The 24,641-nt window shown below is 41.4% G+C and overlaps 1 protein-coding gene across 1 annotated transcript in view; it reads left to right on the top strand.

The window, feature by feature from the left end:
* Nucleotides 1-499: 499 nt before the first annotated feature.
* The window catches only part of ncapg (non-SMC condensin I complex, subunit G), a 50,058-nt gene continuing 25,916 nt past the window's right edge, over nt 500-24,641 (top strand). The window contains exons 1-10 of the mRNA XM_052040187.1: nt 500-582; nt 4,525-4,650; nt 7,448-7,657; nt 9,124-9,352; nt 10,122-10,267; nt 11,496-11,580; nt 13,424-13,616; nt 15,862-16,011; nt 18,966-19,106; nt 20,742-20,865. Coding sequence (XP_051896147.1) covers nt 4,537-4,650; nt 7,448-7,657; nt 9,124-9,352; nt 10,122-10,267; nt 11,496-11,580; nt 13,424-13,616; nt 15,862-16,011; nt 18,966-19,106; nt 20,742-20,865 — 1,392 coding nt within the window. The 5' untranslated portion in view covers nt 500-582; nt 4,525-4,536. The remainder of the gene's footprint in view (nt 583-4,524; nt 4,651-7,447; nt 7,658-9,123; nt 9,353-10,121; nt 10,268-11,495; nt 11,581-13,423; nt 13,617-15,861; nt 16,012-18,965; nt 19,107-20,741; nt 20,866-24,641) is intronic.

The raw sequence follows: 24,641 nt of genomic DNA, 5'->3' as shown, positions 1-24,641 counted from the left end.
TCCAGTGGACAACAAAAGTCTGTTAGCACCATTTGAAAATAGAAAGGCAGTTCTCCTGGTCCCTGGACAATATTTGCACCTCAATCAATTGCTGGACGCAGAATCTCTTAGTGGGTAAATTAGCTGCTCATTTCTCTAGGTGTTAAATAACCGCACTTCAGAGGGATTTTACAAGCTGTAAATAGCGAACTGTGTTGTTTCAACAGCAGGTTCTCTTTCACTGAGAATACACTCAGAACCTGCTCTCTCCCTGAGCTGCCTCTTCCAATTCCACCACTCTCCCCAGTTTGAAATTAAAAGTAAATCCTTGTACTTAGTGCTTCAATGAAACTCACAGACCCTGCAGGCAATTATTCGACCTCTAAAGGGCTGCTCCATGTATTCAACTGTCCCAGCACCTGCTCTGCAGCACTTACACCGACCGGCATGGCAGCAGCGGGAGGCGGCTGCCTGCCCCCGCCAGCACTTCCGGCGGCTGCCTCAGGAATCTCGCGATATCCGATTTGAAATTTCGGGCGGTTGTTGGTGGCGGTTCGCGCTCAACGGTGTTTTTAAAGTTCCAAATTCGAACGGGGAGGAGAGGTGAGGAGAGGGGGCAGCCCCGGAACCCCGGGAACTGGGGGGGGGGGCAACCTCGGAACCCCGGGAACTGGGGGGGGGCAACCTCGGAACCCCGGGAACTGGGGGGGGGGAACCCCGGGAACTGGGGGGGGGGGCAACCTCGGAACCCCGGGAACTGGGGGGGGGGGGAACCCCGGGAACTGGGGGGGGGCAACCCCGGGAACTGGGGGGGGGGGCAACCTCGGAACCCCGGGAACTGGGGGGGGGGGCAACCTCGGAACCCCGGGAACTGGGGGGGGCAACCTCGGAACCCCGGGAACTGGGGGGGGGGCAACCGCGGAACCCCGGGAACTGGGGGGGGGCAACCTCGGAACCCCGGGAACTGGGGGGTGGCAACCTCGGAACCCCGGGAACTGGGGGGGGGCAACCTCGGAACCCCGGGAACTGGGGGGGGGAGCAACCTCGGAACCCCGGGAACTGGGGGGGGGCAACCTCGGAACCCCGGGAACTGGGGGGGGGCAACCTCGGAACCCCGGGAACTGGGGGGGGGCAACCTCGGAACCCCGGGAACTGGGGGGGGGCAACCTCGGAACCCCGGGAACTGGGGGGGGGCAACCTCGGAACCCCGGGAACTGGGGGGGGGGCAACCTCGGAACCCCGGGAACTGGGGGGGGGGGCGGAACCCCGGCAACTGGGGGGGGGCGGCGGAACCCCGGCAACTGGGGGGCGGAACCCCGGCAACTGGGAGGGGGGTAATCCCGGAAACTGGGGGGGGAGAGAGGGGGCAACTCCGGGAACTGGGGGAGGCAGACCCGGAACCCCGGGAACTGGGGGGGGGGGCAACCTCGGAACCCCGGGAACTGGGGGGGGGGCAACCTCGGAACCCCGGGAACTGGGGGCGGCGGAACCCCGGGAACTGGGGGGGGGCGGAACCCCGGCAACTGGGAGGGGGGTAATCCCGGAAACTGGGGGGGGGAGAGAGGGGGCAACTCCGGGAACTGGGGGGGCGGAACCCCGGGAACTTGGGAGGGGGGAACTCGGGAACTGGGGGGGAGAGAGAGGGGGGCAACTAGGGAATTGGGGGGGGCGAGAGGTGGGAGCAACTCCGGGAACTTGGGAGGGGTGAGGGGGGATCCCCGGGAACGGGGGGAGGAGGGTAACCCCGGGAACTGGGGGGGAGGGGGGTAACCCTGGGAATGGGGGGGGAGTAATCCCTGGAACTGGGGGGGAGAGGGGGGTAACCCCGGGAACTGGGGGGGAGAGGGGGGTGTAACCCCGGGAACTGGGGGCAGGGAGAGGGGAGTAACCCCGGGAACTGGGGGGGGAGAGGGTAACCCCAGGAACTGGGGGAGAGGGGGGAACCCCGGGAACGGGGGGAGGGGGGGTGTAACCCCAGGAACTTGGGGGGTAACCCCGGGAACTTGGGGGGGGGAGAGAGGTAACCCCGGGAACTGGGGGGGAGGTGGAGAGAGGGGTAACATCGGGAACTGGGTAGGAGACCCTGATAACTGGGGGGGATAAGCCCATTAACTGGGAGGGTAACCCTGTGAACTTGGGGGGGTGGGGGGAGGATCGGGATCCCTGGGAAGTGGGGGGTGGGGAGAGAGGAGTAACCCCAGGAACTGAGGTCAGGGAGGAGTAACCCCGGGAACGGGGAAGGGGGATAACCCAGGGAACTGGCGGGGGGGAGTAACCCCAGGAACGGAGGGAGGAGGGGTAACCCTGGGAACGGCGAAGGGGGGAGAGAGAGGAGAGGTAACCCTGGGAACTGAGGGGGAAGTAACCCTGGGAACTGGGGTGGGGGGGAGAGGAGATGTATCCCCATAAACTGGGGGGAGGGGGAACCCCGGGAACTGGGAGGATGGGAAGGAGTAACCCTGGGAATGGGGGAGGGTGGGAGTAACCCCAGGAACGGGGGGGAGAGGAGTAACTCTGGGGGCTGGGGGGTTGTGCAAGGAGTAACCCTGGTAACTGGGGGGAGGAGTGGAGGGGGAACCTGGAGAACTGGGGGGCAGGGAGGAGTAACCGCGGGAACAGGGAAAGGGGGAAGGAGTAATCACGGGAATTGGGAGGTGTGGAGGATTAACTCCGGAACTGAGGGGGGGAGAGGAGTAACCCTGGGAACTGGGGGGAGGGAGTAACCCGGGCAACTGTAAGAGGGGGAGGTGGAGTAACCCCAGCAACTGGGTGGGTGGGTGGGGGGGGGGTGGTGTGGGAGTAACCCTGGCAACTGGAGGAGGTGGGGGAGAAGTAACAGCGGCAACTAGTAGGGGAAGTAATCCTGGCAACGTGGGGCAGAATTAACATCAGGAACTGGAGGAGGTGTGGGGAAGTAACCCCGGCAACTGGAGGGGGGGAAGTAACCCCGGCAACTGGGCTGAGTGAACTGGAGGAGGGGGGTAACTCCAGCAATGGGGGAAGATGAGAGCTGATGACAAGCAAGGGGGTGGGGGGGAGGTGGTTAACCCCAGTAATGGTGGCAAGGAAGTAGGGGAGATGGAATGTTGGCAATGGGTTGGGGTGGGGGGAATGGAGTGGAGTAACCCAGCAGTGAGGGAGAGGGGTAACCCTAGCAATGGGAGTGAGAGACTGGATAACTTCCTTACTCTCAGGTTTTCTCTTTCGATTCCTCCCACTTTCTGCAGACCAACCAGTTCCCCTCCACTAACACTCTCATCTGCTTGGCTGAACTCTGCTGTAGTTGATGGAGTCCTGACACTCATCTTCTCCATTTCTTGTATGTCTTCTCTCACCCCCTCTCCCCACACAGAACAGCAATAGAGTCCTCGCCTCTCTCCCCACCAGCCTCCGCATCCAACGTATCATTATTTAAATTTTCCACCAACTTCAATGTGATCCCACCACATCTTTTTCTCTCTGCCCCTTTCTGCTTTATGTAGGGACCACTCTCTTGGAGAATGTCAGGTGTTCTCACTCCCTCCATCCGTTGGTACTTTCCCCTGTGACTGCAGGGGATGTAACACCAGTCCTTCACCTCCTCCCTCACCACATTCCAGGGAGCTAAACAGCCCTTCCAAGTGATGCAGAGGTTAACCTGCACCTCTTCCAACCTGTTCCACTGCATCAATGCTCACCATGTGGCCTCCCGTACATTGGAGAAACCAAGCGTAGTCTAGGCTACTGTTTTGCAGAGCACCTGCAGTGGCCATCTTGAGCTTTCAGTTGCATGTCATTTTAACTCTCCTTCCCACTCCCATAGCAACCTGTCTCTTCTCTGTCTTTTCCATTGCTATGGAGAGTCCCAATGCAAATTAGAAGAGCAACATCCTGTATTCTGCTTGGGTAGCTTTCAATTCAGTCATATGAACATTGAATTTTCCAACCGGGTAACACGCCCTCGGTGTTTTTTCTCCCACACACACTTGTCCATGCAATTTTCTTCTCTGTTTGTTTACCTCTCCCTTTCCTGCCTCTCCCTCACTGGTCCCATCTGCTCATCATCCTCTCCCCATCTGGTTTCAATATCACCTATGATCTTTTGTCTCACACCTCCCTCGTACTGCCCTGCGTTAGCTATTTTTCCTCTTCCTTTAACCTTTGCCCTGGATAAAATTTATCAAGCATTAAATTATCTGGTTATGAATATGTTGCTATTTGCAGAAGCTTCCTATGTAGTTTTTCCCACTTTACAGAAGTGGTTACACTTCAAATTACATTAGAATCTTAATTAGTCTGGCCAATTATTGACCACATACAGTCTGGACTAATTAATTCCCCATGTGTAGATTCACTACTATCTTGGAGAAGTGCAGTTTCAATTCATATTTTTCTCTAGGCTAGTGTTTGGTATTAATTGTTGAAGTCTTGGAATAAGAAATGCACTTTCAGACTTTTTGGCCTTTCAAAATAATTTGTAGCATTAGTTTATAAAGTGGTATTTTTGCTCTTTTAAGAACTATTAAAAATAAGTCATGATTTATTAATACATGTTGTTTATTTAAGATTTTTCTAAAAATGGGGACACACAAGAATCAATTGCTTCAAATTCGCCAAGTCTTTGAAATGGCCCAGAAAGGACATCAAAATCTGGCAAAGCTGGTGGCAAGTCTTAAGCAAATGTATATTCAGGTAAAATGGAGCATAGAATGCTCTGGAGGATACTGCTTTAAATCAGAATTATTGTATTTGTTGTATTTTGAGTCTGGGATAAACACTTGTGTGCTTCAGTGGGTTGAGTTTTTCTGTCTTAATTTTAATGTAAATCACAAACAGTAGGGTCCCATTCAATATTGTCCTTTGTAGTGAAATCACACTTTTAACTGGTACCTGATATTTTCTAATCTTCACTTATTGTTTTAAATCTATCCTCTCTGATTTTATCTTGAATCCATGATATTTTACTATCTTAAGGCTGAAATGTTTTTCTTTCCTCGTGCATTAGTTGTGTTCATGTCTAGATTTTTTCTTTACTTTTGTCTTGTAATTGAGTCTTCTTCTAGTAATTTTGATGGCACCCCCTTGTAAAAGAATTATGTAATTTATTTCTTCTCTTATTTAATTCTGAAGGTTTTGTTCACCTTTTGATGGATACATCTGTTTACAAAATGCTTGTTATTCCTGATCATGTATTCCTTCACACAAAACATTCCATTTATCCTCTGCTGAAATGTAAGCATTCCTCTGAATCAATTTGTGGCAATGCAAGTAACATCCTTTTTGGTTTTCTTTCCATCTGCCAATCCTCCTACTTAAGCTATGGGCGAGTATTGGGTTGAGTTTCCATGGTCAGCAGCATGATAATTCATGAATAGAAGACCAAATCTGCAGTTGAATTTTGGAGATACCAATAGAAGGGCAAATGTGGGCAATTTCGACCACCCTAATATCAGCATAAGTGTACAGAGGATCCAGAATTCTTAAAATGCATTCAAATGAACTTATTTTTGAGCCAGTTACACAGCAAGTCCAATTAAAAGGAGTAGTTCTAGTTTTAGTGAATGAAGTTGGGTAAGTTGGTAAGGGTATTGGTAAGAGAACATTTTGATGACAATGATCATAATTCAATGGGATTTAACATTGTAGAAAAGGTGAAAGGGAGCAAAATTGGCGAAAGGCCAGTTTTTCTAAGCTGAGATGTAATGTAATAAGAGCTGATTGCAAATAATTACTTGAACTAGAATGTTAGGCTATTGTTTATTGACTGCAGCTCTGCCTTCAGTACTGTAATTCCAAGCAAACTCATCACCAAACTCCGAGAGCTGGGACTCAACACCTCCCTTTGCAACTGAATCTTTGACTTCCTGACCAACAGAACACAATTAGTAAGGATAGGCAGCAACACCTCCACCATGATTGTTCTCAATGCTAGTGCACTACAAGGCTGCGTCCTCATCCCCCAACTCTACTCCCTATACACTCACAACAGTGTGGCTAGATTCAGCTCTCATTTCGTCTACAAGTTTGCAGATGATACCATCTCAAATAATGATGAGTCGGAGTACAGGAAGGAGAGAGAGAGACACTAGTGACATGGTGTCATGACAACAACCTTTCCCTCACTGTCAGCAAAACAAAAGAGCTGGTCATTGACATCAGGAAGGGGGGTGGTGCACACACTCCTGTTTACATCGACAGTGCTGAGATCGAGGGGTTTGAGAGCTTCAAGTTCCTAGGACATCACATCACCAATAGCCTGTTCTGGTCCAATCATGTAGACGCAATGGCCACGAAAGCTTACCAGTGCCTCTACTTCTTAGGAGGCTAAAGAAATTTGGTATGTACCCTTTGACCCTCACCAATTTTTACTGATGTTCCATAGAATGCATCCTATCTGGATGCATCACAGCTTGGTATGGCAACTGCTCTGCCCATGACTGCAGAGAGTTGTGGACACAGCACATCATGGAAACCAGCCTCCCCTCTATGGACCGTGTCTACCCTTCTCGGTGCCTCGGTAAAGCAGTCGGCATAATCAAAGACCCCACCCAACCTGGACATTCTCTCTTCTCCCCCCCTCCCATCAAGCAGAAGATACAAAGAGCCTGAAAACACATACCACTGGGCTGAAGGATAGCTTCTGTCCTGCTGTTATAATTCTATTGAATGGTCCCCTCGTATGATTCTCGACCACACAATCTACCTTGTTATGATGTTGCACCTTATTGTCTACCTGTACTGCACTTCCTCTATGACTGTAACACTTCATTCTGCATTCTGTTATTGTTTTCCCTTGTACTACCTCAATGCACTGTTGTAATGAATTGATCTGTATTAACAGTATGCATGACAGGTTTTTCACTGTACCTTGGTACATGTGACAATAGTAAACCAATTTACCAAGATTAATCCTGTTAAAATGGTGGGAGATGTTCAAGGACGAGATAAATAAGGGTTTGGAGCAAATATATTTCCAATAAAAGGGTAAGATGATCAAATCTAGAGCTCAAGAGCGGCTGAAGGGAAATTTAATTAAGGTGTATGGATGTAATGAGGGAGTTAGTGGATGGGAAGAATCCTTAGAGAGGTCAATAGCCAAAGGATATAGACTTGAAGGTGGGATGAAAACATTTCACTCGGTATGGTGGGTGCTGGAACTTGCCTGGTATCCAGAAACAAGTAGATATGCATTGTTTGGGAGGAGAGATCTTAACTGCTGTGTTTTCTACTTCCCCCATATGAAATCTAATGAGTCAGAATTTAATAACTTTTAAAGCATATAGGGTTTACTTGATAACTATATTACTTGGTTATTTTAGCAACTTTCATTTAATTTGAGGACAATTTGTGCAAATTATGCAAGGTTGTATTCTCGGTAGAGAATTTTACTGGGTTGAGTGGCATTTCTAATTCACTGCTTTTCTTTTGCATTTACTTTGGAAAAGTGTTTATACTATTTCATTTATTAATTGTGCAAATTTTATTAAAGTTGCAGGATGAATCTAAAAATTCTTTTCATGAAGAATTTATCAATTTGTTGAAGTATCCCATGACCATTTATAAGCGGGAGCCAGCAGTGGAAAGAGTGATTGAGTTTGTTGCAAAGTTTGCAACTTCATTTGAACAACCTGTGGATGAGGAAGAAAGTGATGAGGATGAAAACTCTTTCATGCTTTATCTCTTTCACTTTCTGCTTAAGGTACAGTATATTCTCAAAATGCATTTTAAAGGATACAAGGGCATGTATTTTTGTTGCTGTTTTACTTGGTGAAAAAAATTGATGGATTTCTTTCTCTCACATTATTTATCTTCATGGAATTTTTTTCCTGATTTTACCAGATCTAGTAATCTCCATAATGTAAATAGCTCTTTGATTCTTTTTTTCAGATCTTATTGTTCAAAGTACTACTTTAATTTATCCAACAAAACAATACCTGTATTTTGTGTTAGATTTAGTTCGTAGAGAAGCTGAATAAAAATGTTTAGCTGTGACCTGGTAAATTGTAATGTACAGAAGATTTTACTTAAGACAGTAGCTTTCAAAATATCTGACAAATTGACATACAAAGATTACAAACTAGAACCCATTCTATTTTGTTCCAAATTCTTCTTTCAAAAGAAATGAATTTGGCGTAAATTTTACTAGTTGGAATGAAAAATTGCAGATGCTGGAATAAAGGTGTTCTGTAATCTGTGTTTGGATCCTTCAATGTAAAGGAGACCACATCATGAGCACTGAATGCAATGTGCTGAACTGAAAGAAGTGCAATTGAAAAGCTGCTTTACATGGAGGGTCTGTTTGTGTCCTTGGATGGTGGAAAGGGAATAAGTAAAATGGCGAATGTTGTATCCCCTGTGGTTGTGTGGGTAAGTGCTGTGAGAAGGGGAGTGGTAGATGCAAATGGAAAAGCAAACCTGGTGGTAGGTGGTGTAGCTGAGATTTTTGAAAATTCAATTATCTTTGCTGCTAATTTCCACCTTGCTCTCACTTTCACCTAGTCCATTTCTGATTCTTCTCTTTCTTGATATATCTATCTGCATCTCGGGGGTAGGTTACCTACCAATATCCTTCATTAGCTCCCACAACTCCCACAGCTATCTCAACAACACCTCCTCCTACCCTACTTCCTGTAAGAACTCCATTTCATTCCCCCAGTTTCTCTAACCCTGTGTTAACTACTCTGATGATGAGCCATTCCACAGCAGTGCCTTTAAGATGTTTTTTAACCATGGATTTCACTCTACCATGGTTGACAGGGTTCTCCTCTGCATTTCCTCTATTTCCCACACCTTTGCTCTTGCTGCTGCTTGGATTCTGTAAATTGTTCCTTTGTGTAGGGAGGTGGCACTTGGGGAAGTGCGACACTTGCCCTTTTACCTCTTGTTTACCCACTATCCAGTGACGCAAACAGTTGAATCGGCAATTCATGTGTGCTCCTTCCAAAATGGGGTGTTGAATTTGGTGTTCATGTTGTGGTCTCCTCTACAATAGAGAAACCAAATGCAGATTGTGTGATTGGTAGAACACTTTGTGCAGCCTGCAAGGGTGACACTGAGTTTCCATTTGCCTGTCACTTTAATTCTTTCCAGCATTTTGCATTTTTGTTTTAAATTTTACTGATGTTTGACTGGGGTTGTTCATCTTGGTTAACTTTTTTCCAACAGTCTCACAGTGCATGCAGCCATTCTGTTCGATTCCGTGCCTGTCAGCTTATCAACCGGCTTCTTGGTAGCATGTCAGAGAATGCACAGATTGACGATGAACTGTATGATCGTATATACGAAGCCATGCTGGTGAGGTTAAAAGATAAGTTTCCAAATGTACGAATACAGGCTGTGCTTGCCCTGGCCAGACTTCAGGATCCCACTGATGAAAACTGTCCAGTAATTGATGGTAAGTTTTCAAATATCCAATCTACATGAATATTTGCTTTTGTAAACTTTTAACTCTTTAAAATTGTCTGCCATTATGTAAATTGAAATTTCAGGAAGTTGCATTTATATTCAGTTTTTAAATTTACAAATAGCTTTTTATTTGATGAGCATCAAGATAGTTGTTTTACCTTCTGCGTGGTTCTGGCTTTTAGCCTGAAGATTGTGAAATCCCTGTTTATATCACCAGTTTGCTAAAATATAAATATATAGCCATAAACAACCTTGCCACCTCTTTCTTGAGAGTTGACTTCTAATGATGGATGTTTATATACAACCCTGCCACCTTAAGGAAAAATTTTCTCCTGTAGTTCAGGTAATGGTTAGAAATCTTGCTTAAGATTTCCAGCCACGACAAGAGGTTGCAGAGGCAGTGTTGAGTTTTGTATATTACTTTGTGCCAGCCAGCCAGGAGTTTGTGGTAATTCGACCTTGAAATAACTGATCATAATGTGCACAATGTTTTGCATGGTGTGTATATTAGAATATCACCTTCTTCAGGATTGAAACAAAACCGGTTTGGATACACTGTGCAGCCCTGGTTCAATGCCATTTTTCACAGTCAAGAATTTCTCTTACAAAAATTGGTGCTTTGTACAGAAACTGAATGTTCTTGAGCAAATAAGCTCAAATAAAATACATCTTATTGTCTTGTTGAAATGTAATTTAGTGAAAATATTGTTTCTTGTTTTTTTAATTAAAATGCACTAATCCCATGCTATTTATTTTAGCATACTTGTATTTGATTGAAAGTGATACCAATCCAGAGGTGAGACGAGCAGTATTGTCCTCCATAGCACCATCAGCCAAAACTCTTCCTAAAATCATTGGGCGTGCTATGGACATTAAAGATTATGTCAGAAAATTAGCCTATGAGGTGGGTGATTTTAAAAAGTGTCCATGAATATTGATGCATGCTATTCTCTGTGCTTTGTTCCTTCTCCTTCTACTATCAAATTCAATATTGAGAATGAATATTCATTGGGAAGCAGGTCATGAACTGGGAGAGAGGGAGAATTACAGAAAGATGAAGACAGAAGATTAAGGGAGTATGGGAAAGATGATTGGGAGTCATTGATCTGGGGTTTGATTGGGTCGTGGTGGCTTGAGAATGGATCTGGGGTTTGATTATGTAGGTAGTGACTGGAGAATGGATCTAGGGGCAGAAAGAAATGGGAGGCTTTGAGGATGTCTGTGAGGAAGAGAGTAGGTGGATTGTGCTGCTAAGAAAGAATGGTCAAAGATGATCTACTTGGAAGAACATGGACGTCTTGGAGTTCATGGTAGCTATCAAGTAAGGCGGCGCTTCCTTTTAAGTAAAATCACTAAAGTAGGCCTCAGTCCTTGTCTTAAGTGCACCATCAGTATGCTTGATTTGCCCTGTCTGTGGGCCTGGAATACGTAGTACAGACTTGTGCAAGTGATTTTAGTGTATGTATTGTACACCAGTCGATGCCATTGTGTATGCCTTATGGCCTGTATGTGTATGGAGAACAGCATGCAAGGTACAGAGGTATGCTACTGGTGCACCAAATACACAGACCTGTATCTTAAATGTACATCATTTCCTCTTTTTATTTAGCAGGTGCGCTGGCACCAAGCTCTGCAATTCTATCCCTAAGATCCTCCTCGAAACTGATTTCTTTCATAAACGTGATTACCCCTCAGAATCTTTATTTCCTCTGTAATACATTTTGGGATACATTATGCAATTTTTTGTTTATAAATTAAAAAAAATCTTTATAGTAACAGGCCCTTCCGGCCCAACGAGTCTGTGCCTCCCATTTAAACCCACGTTAACCTACCTGTACGTCTATGGAATGTGGGAAGAAACTGGAGCACCCGGAGAAAACCCACGCAGACATGGGGAGAACGTACAAACTCCTTACAGACGGGACAGGAATTGAACCCCGATCGCTGGCATTGTAATAGCGTCACGCTAACCACTACGCTACCATGCCGCTTTGATTACAATCAATATCAAAACAAATTTTCATGTGTTTTGTCAATGATCATTTGTATATATTAACATTGACTTTTCAATGTTTAACATAAAAATCTAAACCCCACAGATTCAACTGTGTCATCAATTATGTACCTTTTAGGTGTTGGCAGAGAAAATACATATAAAAGCATTTTCCATTGCCCAGAGAGTAAAGCTTCTTAAGCAGGGTTTGACTGACCGTTCAGGTAAGTTATCCACATATAACATTGCTAATAATGGAGTTGTCACAAAATGTATGGAGTTTTAAATTTTAAAGTCTTCATTTTAAACACTTGTGCCTAGAAATTCATTGTTCAATAGCACTTAACAAATTTACATAATAGCAGCTGTACATTGTAGTACGTATCTGAAATTTGGTTCTCTTGAGATCAAGGGAAATAAATCTTGTAAGTTACTATTATACCATGCATTTAGTATCACTAGCAGGAGATGCCATTTTAGGCAATTGACTTCTATGATGTACTAATAGAAACTTTCAACCCAAAGTACAAAGAATTCTGAACAGTATCTTGCCCAAGGTTTTAGATTCACTCCATCATCTAGATGTGAAAATGTTTCAAATGATGACGTGATCTAGTTTTACTATTTTTATTTTCACGAGTTTAATCTTTTTCTATATTCAGGATGGTGCTATTGTTCAACAGAGGGTATTCAATGGAACCTAAGACGTTTCCTCCTAATGACAAAGGAGTGTGTTTATTGTCATGTGTCATGTACTGTTTAGCTCAGTCAAAATGTAGCTATCCTGCAAGGAATGAAGGTGGCTGTAGCTAATGAGGCAAAACAATTCTGTAGCTTAAAAGTAGAGAAATGTTTGAGAAGTGCCATGTAATTTAGTGTAAATACGAAAGGGCCACAGGGAAATAAAATGAAACATAGTATGATAAAAAGTTTGTTCAGGTGAAATTGAAGGAAAATGCAATACATAACTATAAATAAGTAACAGAAAACATTTTGAACAGAACATGGAAAAGGATATCCAGAATAGTTCATTAGTACTGCTCAAGCACTTCTTTTGAGATGGGGTCATAGGGAATGAAGAGCATAGAAGGAATTAAAAATAATGGTTAAAAGTTTGGTTCGAGGAGCATTTTGACAGAAGGTATGTATCTGAAGAGGCAAGTGAAATCCCAGATAATGGGGGTCTAGGTGGACAAAAGTATAACTACCAATCACGTTTGCACAAGTGGCCACTGTAGGGGGAATAGAGAATTAAGGAGGTGGGTTGTGGTGAGGGGATGATTACAGAAGTTGGATGATGCAAGTGATAGAAGGATTTCAAGGACAAGAATTTAATATTGGAAGCTTTGAGGGAAATCAGAATTTAATAAGCCAGCAATTGGGGTGTTGATCCAATTCATGTTTGAAGTCAAAATATACAAACGACAGAAAAATAAATATTCTGTCATAAAACCAATACTTCTAGACTGTGTCTTTGTTACCCTCGATTGAGTATGCAGTGGTCTCCTGTTTTTTCATTCTCCATACTCAACAAACTTGATCTAAACTTTGCTGCCTTAATTGAACATGCACCAAGTCCTGTTCAGTGTTCAGCATTCAGCTTGCTGGGCTAAGTTGGCTAAGAGGTAGCATTTGAACATTTTGAGTCTTGGTTTTTAAATTCTTCTGAGGATTGTCCTTCTTGCTTACAACCCACCCAGACTGCTTTCCTTCTCCGATTCTGATTGCATATCTAATCCCAATATCTGCTGGTTGCTCAGCTAAGCACACTGTAAATTCTGGGCCTCCCTACCTTTTACTTTTAGGATGTTTCTAAACCACTTCTTCCTGATGTAATGTTAATGTGGCTTAGTTATTAACACTGAAATATCTATAAGCATCATAGTATATTTTAAAAAAGGTTTTAATTGTTATTTTAATCCTTTGGAATTAACCATATTTTGTTTATCTAGCTACAAATTTGATCTCTCGCATTGTCTAGGGGCTATTGTGCATCTGGTACTTATAGTATGTGCTTTACCTTTTCAAGTAATATAGCGATTTTTTAAAATTCTTTTTCATTTATAGATGCTGTAAAAGAAGTGGTAAAGAAAAAGCTGTTGCAGGCTTGGCTTCGCACATTGGATGGCAACGTTTTAGACTTGCTCCATTGCCTAGATGTGGAAAATTGTGTTGATGTGGCGGAGTCTGCACTTAATGCTTTGTTTTCTCAAAGCCCTCTTGAGGAATTGGTTGATAATTGTCAAAATCTAAATAATGGGTGCGATTAATATTTTTGATCTAATTGTTGATGTAAATAGTTTAATATGACAAAAGGCATAATTTACCAAAGATTGATGACTGATCCAAAAAGGTTTGGGGGAATACATGGAGGTCATCAGTATCCTACCATGACGAAATCAAATATAGAATTCAGAGGAAGCTTCTTTACCACAATGTTTGGAATGTGGAACTCGCAACCCTGGGAATAGAAATGAGTAGTACAGATGCAGTTAGGGGGAATATGTAAGATGAGGTACAGAAGTATAGGGATATGCTGATAAGACATAGATAAGGAAGGGTGGGTGAGCCAAGTGGGGTATAAATGTGTCATGTACTCTCTGGAGTGAATGGCCTCATTCATGCTATATTTTCTGCATAAAAGCATCCCTGATATGACAAGGATGATTTTAGAATTTTACAGCATAGGAGGCAGTCATTTTGCCCATTGTATCCATCACAATTTTACTTGCTATCTGTTGGTCTGTAACCCATTGGTTAATGACATTTTTGTGCATATCCAAGTATTTTTTAAATGTGATGAGGGTTTTCTACCTTTACCACACTTCTAGGCTCCCACCATCCTTGGAATGATTTCTTTTTCCTCAACTCTAATCCTACAAATTACTTTAATATTTGTGGTTATTGATTTCTTTGCTAAGGGAACCTGATCCTTCCTATTCACTCCAACTTGGTTCTCTAATAATGTCATGCACCCAAGCTATATCTTGTTGAATTTTGCTTAGCCAATCTCTCTTCATTGCCAAAATTCTCCTGTCCTGCCAGTACCTTCACAAATCTATGTATCATCTCAAGTCCAATCGTGCCCTCTTTACAGTGTGACTGGAGTTGTTCCCAATTGATTGAGCTGTGACCTAACTAGTTTTTATGTGGTTCCAGGAAAATCTTGCTCTTGTATTCTGTATCTTGCATCCTTTGTTTAGCTATTCAACTATCTCCAGGGATATGTGGATATGCACTCCAAGGTCTTTCTGTTCCTTTATACTTCTTAATACCTTTATCTTTTATAATATTCCCTTCCTTTGTTTCTCTCCCCAAAACATTTATCTAAGTCATTGAGATGTACCACAAAACACAAGGTACCCAATAATGAGGTGCTCAGAAGCTGCCTTTCTGTTACACAAATAACCCTTTAGTTTTGCTCTCAAAATATGTTGCTTGATTTCACTCCTGAATAACATAACTGAAGTTCCAAACTGTCCTCCACTTCAGAGAGATTCTTTTCTTCTTTTGCAAACCACCCTCCCCTCCCCAACCCTTTCTACCATATTTTTTTTCACAGTGAGTAGTTTTTAATTCAATGTTTATAATCATATGTATAATTCCCACCTACCCTATCATGCAGCTTGAAAACGCAGGAACCCTAACTTTTTTTAAGATTATCCCTGTTTGTTCTGGATACTCCCACGAGAGAAAATATCGAGCTACTTGATAGAATCCAATTATTTTAAAAATTCCCATTTAGATCATTTTTTTTATCAGTTTAAATGAGTTTTGCAACCCACTTTTGTAATTTAACTTATGACTGCTGCAATTGTTTGGGTTAGTATTCGAGGTGATTTATCAGTAAATTATTGTAAGCTGCTAAGTAATTCAAAGTGATTAACTACACCTATTGCCTGTGGGAGCCTTAACATCTAACTTTGTGGTTAGAGAATCATATTTTCTCATTTCACATCAATGTCCTGGAGAAATTTTGTGCAGTTGAGTATTTGAATAATTTTGTTTTTCAAGTATGTCTCTCAACTTGTATCTTCACTCTTTTGTGGCAATTGATGCTGCTTTATTGAAGTTTTGTCTTGGGAAAAGGGAATGAGGTGCAGATATTCAAGAAGAAAAAATACTTGCCCAAAGATGAAAGTGAAAGCTAGGGCCAATTAATAGCAAACTTATGATTTGGGTTGGAAAACTGAAGGTTCACTTTCCTGAATGGCCCTTGAGCACTCAATTAAGGCTGACACTTCAGTTCTGATGGAGGGCATTGTCATTGTCTTTTAGAGGAGCAGTTTAAATCATAGCCCATTTTTCTGTTCAGGTGGATGAAAAGATCCAACGATTCTTTGAATTTTCCCAGTGTCCTTCCCTGCACACAGAAACTGATTTACAATGTCACTTGCCTATTTGTAGTTTGTGGGTTACTACTTTGCAAAGATTGGCTGTTGAATTTATTTTAAAAAATATTTCCATGTATTGACCTAGCTTACAAAATGTTTTCTGCCTTTCAGAAAAATGATACCAGCAGAAAATCTAACTTGTGAGAATGCTCTGTACTGGAGATGTCTCTGCAACTATATGAAATCAATGGGAGATAAAGGAGAAGAAGCCTTAGAAAAACTTTTGCCTGAAGCAGCTATTTATGCATCATATCTCTTGAGGTACACTTATTAAATTGCCTATAATATTTAAATGTTCTGTTGTCCATCTATAATCAAATAATGTTGGCTTTGTAAAAAGCTTGTCTTTTCCCATATTTGATTTATACTGCCATTTTTCTCAATACTCAACTTTTTGTGTATTATCTCACTTGTTTAAATCATCAGAAGAACTTGCTCAGTGGATTTTGGTCAAAAGAAAATAATGTAAATGGAGAAGGAAATGAATTTTTAGGTTCTTACAAAAGGGGAAATTTAGATCATACTTGGTGCCAATGAATAGACCAAATCAGATGTCATGATACATTGATCACTGTTGAGATGTAATCTTGTCACTTTGATTAGTAATAAATCCATAATTGGAATATGGTACAGTTCTTGTTGCCACTGTGTGTGTGTGTGTGTGTGTGTGTGTGTGTGTGTGTGTGTGTGTGTGTGTGTGTGTGTGAGAGAGATACAGTATATAAAAATAATATTGTAGCCAATGAAACAACTTAGAGGGGAGCAACCAGAATGATTGAAAAGATGGAAGAATTGGATTTTCAGAAACTTTTTTAAATTGGATAAGGTCTCGTTACAAGAGGGAAAAATAAGATTGCTAATTTTATAATTTTAAAAGATTAGATGCTGTAGGCCATTGTTTCAGCTAGTCAGAGAAGTAGAACCAGAGGATCATGTGGGGTATAGTCACATAGCAAGTAAAGCTGCTGCCTCAGTGTCAGCAATCCTGTTTCAGTCCTGACCTCCAGTACCATCTGTGCAACTTGCACATTCTCCCTGTGATCACCTGTCACTCCTCTGGGTGCTCTGGTTTTCACCTGTATTCCAAAGACTGCTAAGTTAATTGGCCACAATCTAAATTGCTGCTAGTGTGTAGGTAGTTGGTAAAATCTGGGGGAAAGTTAATGGGAATATAGCGAGAGTAGGGAAAATTAATGGTGGAATAGGATTGCTCTGAGCAGGAATAGACTGAGCCAAATAGCTGTGTCCTATGTCATAAGGAAATGTTGAAGTTGAGTTTGATTGGGATAAATTCAAAATTTATTTGAATGTTGAGTGGTCAATCTTTGAACAATCTCCTTAGAGAGAGAGAGAGAAGGAAATTAAACAGTTTTGATTCAGGTGCAAATTAGTCAGCTGTGGTGATTGTCAGAAATTTCTCTGGTAGCATATTTGAACTAACAGTGCATACAGGACTTTAGAATTCAATCTGTTGGAATTAATTTTAGTTGTAAATGTACCTGGGAACTTTACAGACTTGTTTTGGAATCTGGTAATTTGTTAATTGGACATGTCCTACGTGTAGCACAGTCCAATTGGAGATGAGTCATTCTTCTATCACTTGGCTGATTAAGAGCACAAGTCTGATGTCCAAATGTTAACTATTTACTAAAGTAAGGTCCTGCACTTGGTTGGGTCAGGTCCACTTGGCACAAAGAAACTATACAGGTGCACAGTTGGAAAGGAAGTGATAAAGCTGAAGAACTACCAGCTATCTGAACTTCTAGAAATATTTGGTTTTCAGACAGCCAGATTTTGGACATCAAACTTGTACTTAGCGAGGACAAGAATTTGGTTATCATAGTAGTGCTAAGGAGGTATATTTTGATTGGCTTCTCAGGTAGACATTGTCAATTACTCAGTTACCTGTTGCTTCCTGACCTTATGTGGCCTGAAGTCCCTCTAGAGTGTGGTTGGTTGGGTGATTTGGGAGGGAAGTTTGAATGCATGTGACTAATGACATGGAGTGCTGCACAAGTAAACCAACTGATTGGTAAGTGGCATTCATTGTAATCTTCCTTCTGGGCACTTTGTTAGGAAATGATTGAAACAACATTGTTTCTGTGACTCCAGCTGATAGATACCCACTCTACCAGCACTTGCCCTGCCTTCTTCTGCCATCCATTTGCTGTGTGCTCATGTCATCTAACAGACTTGGACATTCATTGCACTTTGGGAGTTGTACATGTCACTATGAAAGTCACCACTAGCAGGTCTTCAGAAATTGGTAAATTTTTTTCTTAGAAAATATTTCAAACCAGTCTCCATTGAGGGGTCAACGGTGGAAAGGGTGAACAGCTTCAAGCTCCTGGGCGTCAACATCTCAGGGGATCTACCCTGGGCCCAGCACATTGATGCAATCATGAAGAAGGCACGCCAGCGGCTGTACTTCGTTAGGAGTTTGAGATGATTTCGTATGTCACCAAAGACTAGTTGCATCACAGTCTGGTATGGAGCCTCCAATGCATGGGATCGCAAGAGGCTGCAAAGGGTTATAAACAGCTAGCACCATCATAGGCACGACCCTCCCTACCATCAAGGACATCTTCAAGAGGCGGTGCCTCAAGAAGGTGGCATCTATCATTAAGGACCATTGCCATCCAGGACATGCCCTCTTCTCATTACTACCATCAGGGAGGAGGTACAGGAGCCTGAAGACCCAAACTCAATGATTCAGGAACAGCTTCTTCTCTTCTGCCATCAGATTTCTGAACAACCCGTGAACACTACCTCATTATTCCTTTTTTTTTGCTCTATTTGTTTATTTTTATAATTTATAAACTTTTTTTTAATCTTTGCACTGTTCTGCTGCCGCAAAACAACAAATTTTATGTCATATGTCAGTGAGAATAAATCTGATTCTGATTCTAAGGTACGTTTAATGAACTATTTGTCATGTACCATGTGCTAGCTGTTGCATCCTGTGTGGAAGTGGAGATTTTGTGTCTATTGACTCCAGAGCTTTCCTGCAGTGGGGATTTTATTTGTTCAGGTTTGTCTGCTGTAGACTTCATCTCTGCTTACATATTGCATGTATAAATAGAGATAAAGTCTACAACAGACAAACCTTTCCTTTAACTTGTAATTCTACCTTTGCAGTTATTGAGAGGGATAGGGAAATAAAGCTAAAAAATTTAGTAAGTTTACAACTTGCTATCTATTCCTTATGCTATTAGATACCTGAAAAATCTTCCTGTCCTGAAAGAATCGATGAAAGCTGACTTTGCAGAAGTTGAAGATGTAATGAAGAAAGAATTCATAAGCCAAGAGCTGCTTAGTCTTGTTAGTTGCCTGGATACATCTGAAGAGGGTGGCAGGTACATTTTGATAAAATTACCTTGAATTTTCAGAGCTTGGAGAATAAGTAACCAATTAATTAAAGTTGGATATGATGAAATATTTTCATGTATAATAACAGCTTGAGACCTTTTGTTAATTTTTTTTAATATTGGAAATAGATTGGAACAGATATCTTCAAGATATTCTCTACATAGTCATTATTAAATTCAATGGTAGCAAACAGTGTGGAATTATACTGTTAACATAAGTGCTAATGATAGTAGTTTGTCATATCATTAAGTTTTTAAAAATTTTGAGGGATGGTGGTAAAACTTTTTTCTCCACAGGAGCCGTCCATTGTACACCACACCCAATTTTCTTTTTCATCAACATTGTACAACTACATGGAATACTATGATAAGGAACTGATTGTGCATATGGCTGGACTTTAATAGATTGCTTTAATTATTTGCAACTTCCTTGGCCATAAGATGCAGGAACAGGAGAAGGCTGTTCAGCCCCTTGAGCCTGCTCTGTCATTCAATAAGATCGTGGCTGACCTGATGCTCGTCAAATTCACTTTCCTGCCCTTTCTTCTTGACCCTTGATTCCTGTAGCCCTATATTTTTCTCTTCAACCATTCATGCAAATTCCCCTTTGATAGTTAGTTTAATCTGTTCAGGCTGTGAATTATAGATCATAACTTGCACTGTTGTTTTTGTTTAAATAATTTTGTTATGTTACTCTGGTTCATTTGTGCATCTACGACTTCTAGCTACTTACAGTACCTGGCACTAGAAATGGTACCTTATCTGTCCTTATGAAATTTCTTGCTGACTTTTGAACAATTCTGTCGAATCTCTCCATGATTTTTCTTTGCCACAAGAACATTGCTGGTTTCTCCACTCAGTAACTGAAGTTCCATTTCTTTGGTACTGTTCTCCATGCCGTCTCTATCGTCTCAACATCTCTCCAAAAGAGAGCTCCCTACAGTACTCCAGCTGGTGGTATAACCAATATTTTATAAAGTTTATTATTGCTTTTATTTATAAAACCAAGTGTCCCCTAAACCCTTTTAAGTCCACCTACACCTTCCTGACACCCTCAAATGTTTTTCAAATATCTATCTCTGTTCTTCCATTGCCTTTTAAAATTGTACCATTTAGTTTCCATTGCCACTCTTCTATTTCCTTCCCCCCACCCAGGTGAATTAATTTATGCTTCCGAGAGTTAAGTTTCATCTGCTTGGTATACGCCCATTTCTTCAGTTCTGTTTGTACCCTCTTAGAGTCTGCTGCTGCGCTCCTCCCTGTTAACTTCATTTTTGATTCTTGCATCCTCTTTAAATTTAAAAAATAATGTTCTGTATGTTTAAGACCAGGTCATTAATGTATAAGAGAGAGCAATTGTCTGAAAGGACTGCTGCACATTTCTCTCCAGTATGAAAATCAAATGTTCAGCAGTGTTCTTCTATTTGTCCAATCAAAACCATCCGTGTTTAATCTCATGGACTTCACAGTTGTAATACAAATATGAGTGATGCTTAATAAATGCCATCTGAAGTTGGAGCTTGTGAATCTGCATGGGATTTCTTTTAATTTTGATGGAATTTTTGGTGCAACCAGAGTCTTCAGATGCTGCTTCATTCTGATTTTTGTGGTCTGATTTGCCAGGAAATGCATGCTGTCAGTGTTGAAGGAAATTCTACTGTTGCCCAATACACCAAGTTCTCTTGTAGCAAAATTGATGAAACAATTGCTCAGCATCCAGAAAGATGATGATAGAAGGATTTGGCTGGTAAGTGTGCAGTTCTGCTAGGAAGATTTAATGTGTCAAAATACATGTTTCATTTAACCATTAATTTGAGCAATTATTCACTTCATTGGTAAAACAGAGCTACTGTATGTTTTGGTCCTGAGCAATAAATTTTGCTTTGGCTTGGATCTTGCATAAATGAGCATAATCATCATAATTTCAGACCATGTCTAAACACTGAATCCCACTTCACCCTTTCTTCCAGACAATCCAAATGACATTACAAGTACTTGATTCCAGAGTGCCAATAGGACAGTTGTTCTCTCCCCAGTATAGTGCATCAGTAATCCATTGGAGCATCACTATACTCGGTTTATGAGTGCTGAGAGAAATGCAGTCACAAGGGTGGACTCTGGTTCTGGCAACCTGCAGTATGATACGATTATCACAGATATGAGTACCTTGTTCCATAAGGTTAGACTGTGACTTTGACAAACAACTTTAATGACACTTGCTGAAAATGCTTCTTCTCCAAGCTTGTAATTTCTTATAAAATCTCACTGTTGTTTGACTTTGTCAGGTTAGCGCATTGAATTCTATTGCTTATCTATAAATGTAAGAACATAAAAAAAGTAAAAGCAGGATCCCTTGTGCCTGCTTCACCATTCAGTAAGATCATGACTGATCTTTTACCTCAGCACCACTTTCCTGCACTAATCCTGTATACCTTGATTCCCTTAATATCTTAAAAAAAATCTATCTTGAATATACTCAATGACTGAGCCTCCATTACCCTCTTGGGTAGTGAATTCCAACCTCTTGAGTGAAGAAATTTCTTCTTATCTTTAAATAACTGCCTCCTAATTTTGGTCTCCGATCCCTGGCTGTAGACACCCCAGCCAAAGGAAGTGTAAACCTTGCACTTATTAAATCTTGTAAGAATTTTGTACTTTTTGATGACATCACCTGTCATTCCTCCTAAAGCATGAGTATTGGCCTTTTCTGACCAACTTCTCCTTATGTGACAAACTCTCCATCCCAGAAATCAATCTGGTATAGCTTTAATGCATTCCCTCTATTTCAAGTATATCCTTTAGACAGAGAGACCAAACCTGTACAGAATATTCTAGATTGCAGCTTCACCATGACTCTATATACCTGGAGCAAGATATCTACCCTTGCACTGAAATCCTTTTGCAATAAAATATATTCTGAAACTGAAACAAATTCTGGAAACATTCAACAGATAAAGTGGTATCTCTGGAGAGACAAACAGCATTAACATTTCAGGTTGATGGTCTATCTTTGGAACTGGAAGAGCTTAAAAAAAACTGGCGTATTTAAACTTGTAGAGAAGAAGGAGGAATGAAAAAAACGTGATATGTTGGAGACCAAGAGAAGACAGATTGGTGTTGATTGAGAGAGGGTAGCCAAGGCTTGTTAATGGCAGCTAATTTATATGAAGGAGGTGTAAATAGGAGAAAAGGGACATTGTTTATATATAAAAAAAACATGCTAGAACTGTAGTATACAGAGCATCAGTAGTTGCTGGAAGCCTGAAGTAAGGGAGAATGATGGGAAAAGACAGGCAGTATCTGTGGAGAAAGGAAAAGTGAATTATATTAGAATGGGTTGGGAAATGAAAAACAGGAAAACTGCAAATGCTGGAAATCTGAAGCATAAAGAGAAAATGTCGGAAACAGTCAGCAGGCCAGGCAGCGTCCTTGGGGAGAGAAACGGATCTATTGTCTTAGACTGATGAACACCCATCAGAGGAAGTCATTGATCCAAAGTGCCAATTCTGCCTCAATTCTACCTTCCTCACAGATGCTGCCTGATCCACTGAATGCGCTCTGTGCCTACACTGGAGCCAGGTAGTTCTGACACACAAATTGGAATGACACGTTACCTGAAATTATTGAATTCATTGTTGAGCTCTTGAGGGTTGAAGCATACCTAGATGGAAGATGAAAATTTGTTTGTTGTACTTGCACTGGGATTTGTTGGAACAGTCCAAAAAGCCAGGACAGAGGTCAGAGTGGGAGTAGGATAGAGGATTGAAGTGAGGGGCAGGTGGAAGTTAATGTCACCCTTATGTATTGATAGACATGCTCTCCAAGGCAGTCACCTAATCTGTGTTTAATTTCTTCAGCGCAGAGGAGACCACATTATGAGTATCAAATGTAGTAACTAGATTAAATTCCAACATGTACTGTGATGTTGAACTCCTGATTTTGATATAATGATCAATGCTCATCTGTTGCATAAGTGCAAGTAGTTCCACTTTTCTGAGAGCTGCTTCATGATTTGACTTTAGAAATTCATTAGAAACCCTGCTTTTGTATATAAATGAAATTCTTGGCATCTCTGCTGGGGAAAACAAAAAAGAATGTTTAATGACCCAGGGTACAGTAATATACTGGTTAACAAACAGAATTAGTTATCCAGACTTTTGATATGTAGATGCAAGTTCACAGAGGCATAAATCCCATCATAACATCTATGGAATTTAAGTTGTTAATTAAATAATTGGGAAATAAAAATTAAAAAAGAAACTGGTATCATTAATTGTGTGTGTGAAAGTACTGGGTTTTTGTAAAAAATTGAAAAAAAATCATTGTGTTTATGAACTACAAAATCTTCAGTTTGGGGTCTAGGAAATTGAGATAATAACTGATAAATGAAAAATGATAACTGATAACTGAATTTGTGACTTAAGAATTTGAAATCAATTTGATAGTTTCATGACCTAAGATAGTGAAGGTTATTGTAAAATGTGAATTATAAATGGTTTTAGGTTCTAGTACTATCTTAGATTATTTCAGTTCATTGTTATTCCTCGTGTTGTGTTGTATTGGACATGGTGAGTTCCTGGTTTAAATGATCCCAACAGGGAAAGATGAAATTTGGAGGGGATGATGTGGTTTAGAGGATACCCTTGATCAAGGAGTGAATATTACATTTGTCGTCTTTCCCTGTTAACTCCGGAGATGTGGTATGTTGAAAATTCCATATTGAGAAAGTATGTGCAGACATTCAGAATTAAATCACAGAATACTGGAATGGTTGTACCACAAAAGGTGGGCATTCAACCTGTCGAGTGTACTGGTTCAGCTAGTTCCACCCTCTTGTCCTCTCCCCCTAGCCCTGCAAATTCTTTCTTTTCAAATACTTATCCAGCTCTCTTTTGATTGCTATCCTTGTCAATTTATTCCAGACTCTTAATTCTCTTGTCATTTTTGGTTCATTAGTCAGTCACCTATATTTTATGCCCCATGGTTTTTGAAATCTCCATCAATAGAAACAGTTATATATTCTACGTATATCCTTCATGATTTTAAATACCACTGTCAGATCTCCTTGCAACCTTATCTGCTCCAAGGAAAATAACCCAGCTTCTCCAGTCCATCCACATAATTGAAGTCCCTCACACCAGAATCATTGTAGTAAACCTTTTCTAAAGTGTGTATCCAGAACTGGTCTAGTTGGTGCCAAACCAGTGTTTTATAAAAGGAGTTCATAATTTCCCTGCTCTTGTATTTAGCCTAGTAATCCTTTATGCTATTTTTTTTAACTACTTTCTCTGCTGTCCTTCCCCCTTTCAACAAATCAGGGTTATGTACTCCCAGATTTGTGTTTTTGTACACCTTTTGGAATTGTGCCCTTGAGTTTACAATATATCTTCTCATTCTTCTTACCAAAATGTGACACTTCAAATTTCTCAGCCTTGTGCAAATAAATTTAATCTCCCACCTATACCTCCCCCCCACCCCGCCCCTGCACATCATAATTATTCCATCAGCCTGTCTATATTTCCC

Source organism: Pristis pectinata, chromosome 2, assembly GCF_009764475.1.
Source record: "Pristis pectinata isolate sPriPec2 chromosome 2, sPriPec2.1.pri, whole genome shotgun sequence".
Taxonomy (NCBI): domain Eukaryota; kingdom Metazoa; phylum Chordata; class Chondrichthyes; order Rhinopristiformes; family Pristidae; genus Pristis; species Pristis pectinata.
This window is presented reverse-complemented; position numbering and strand designations above follow the sequence as displayed.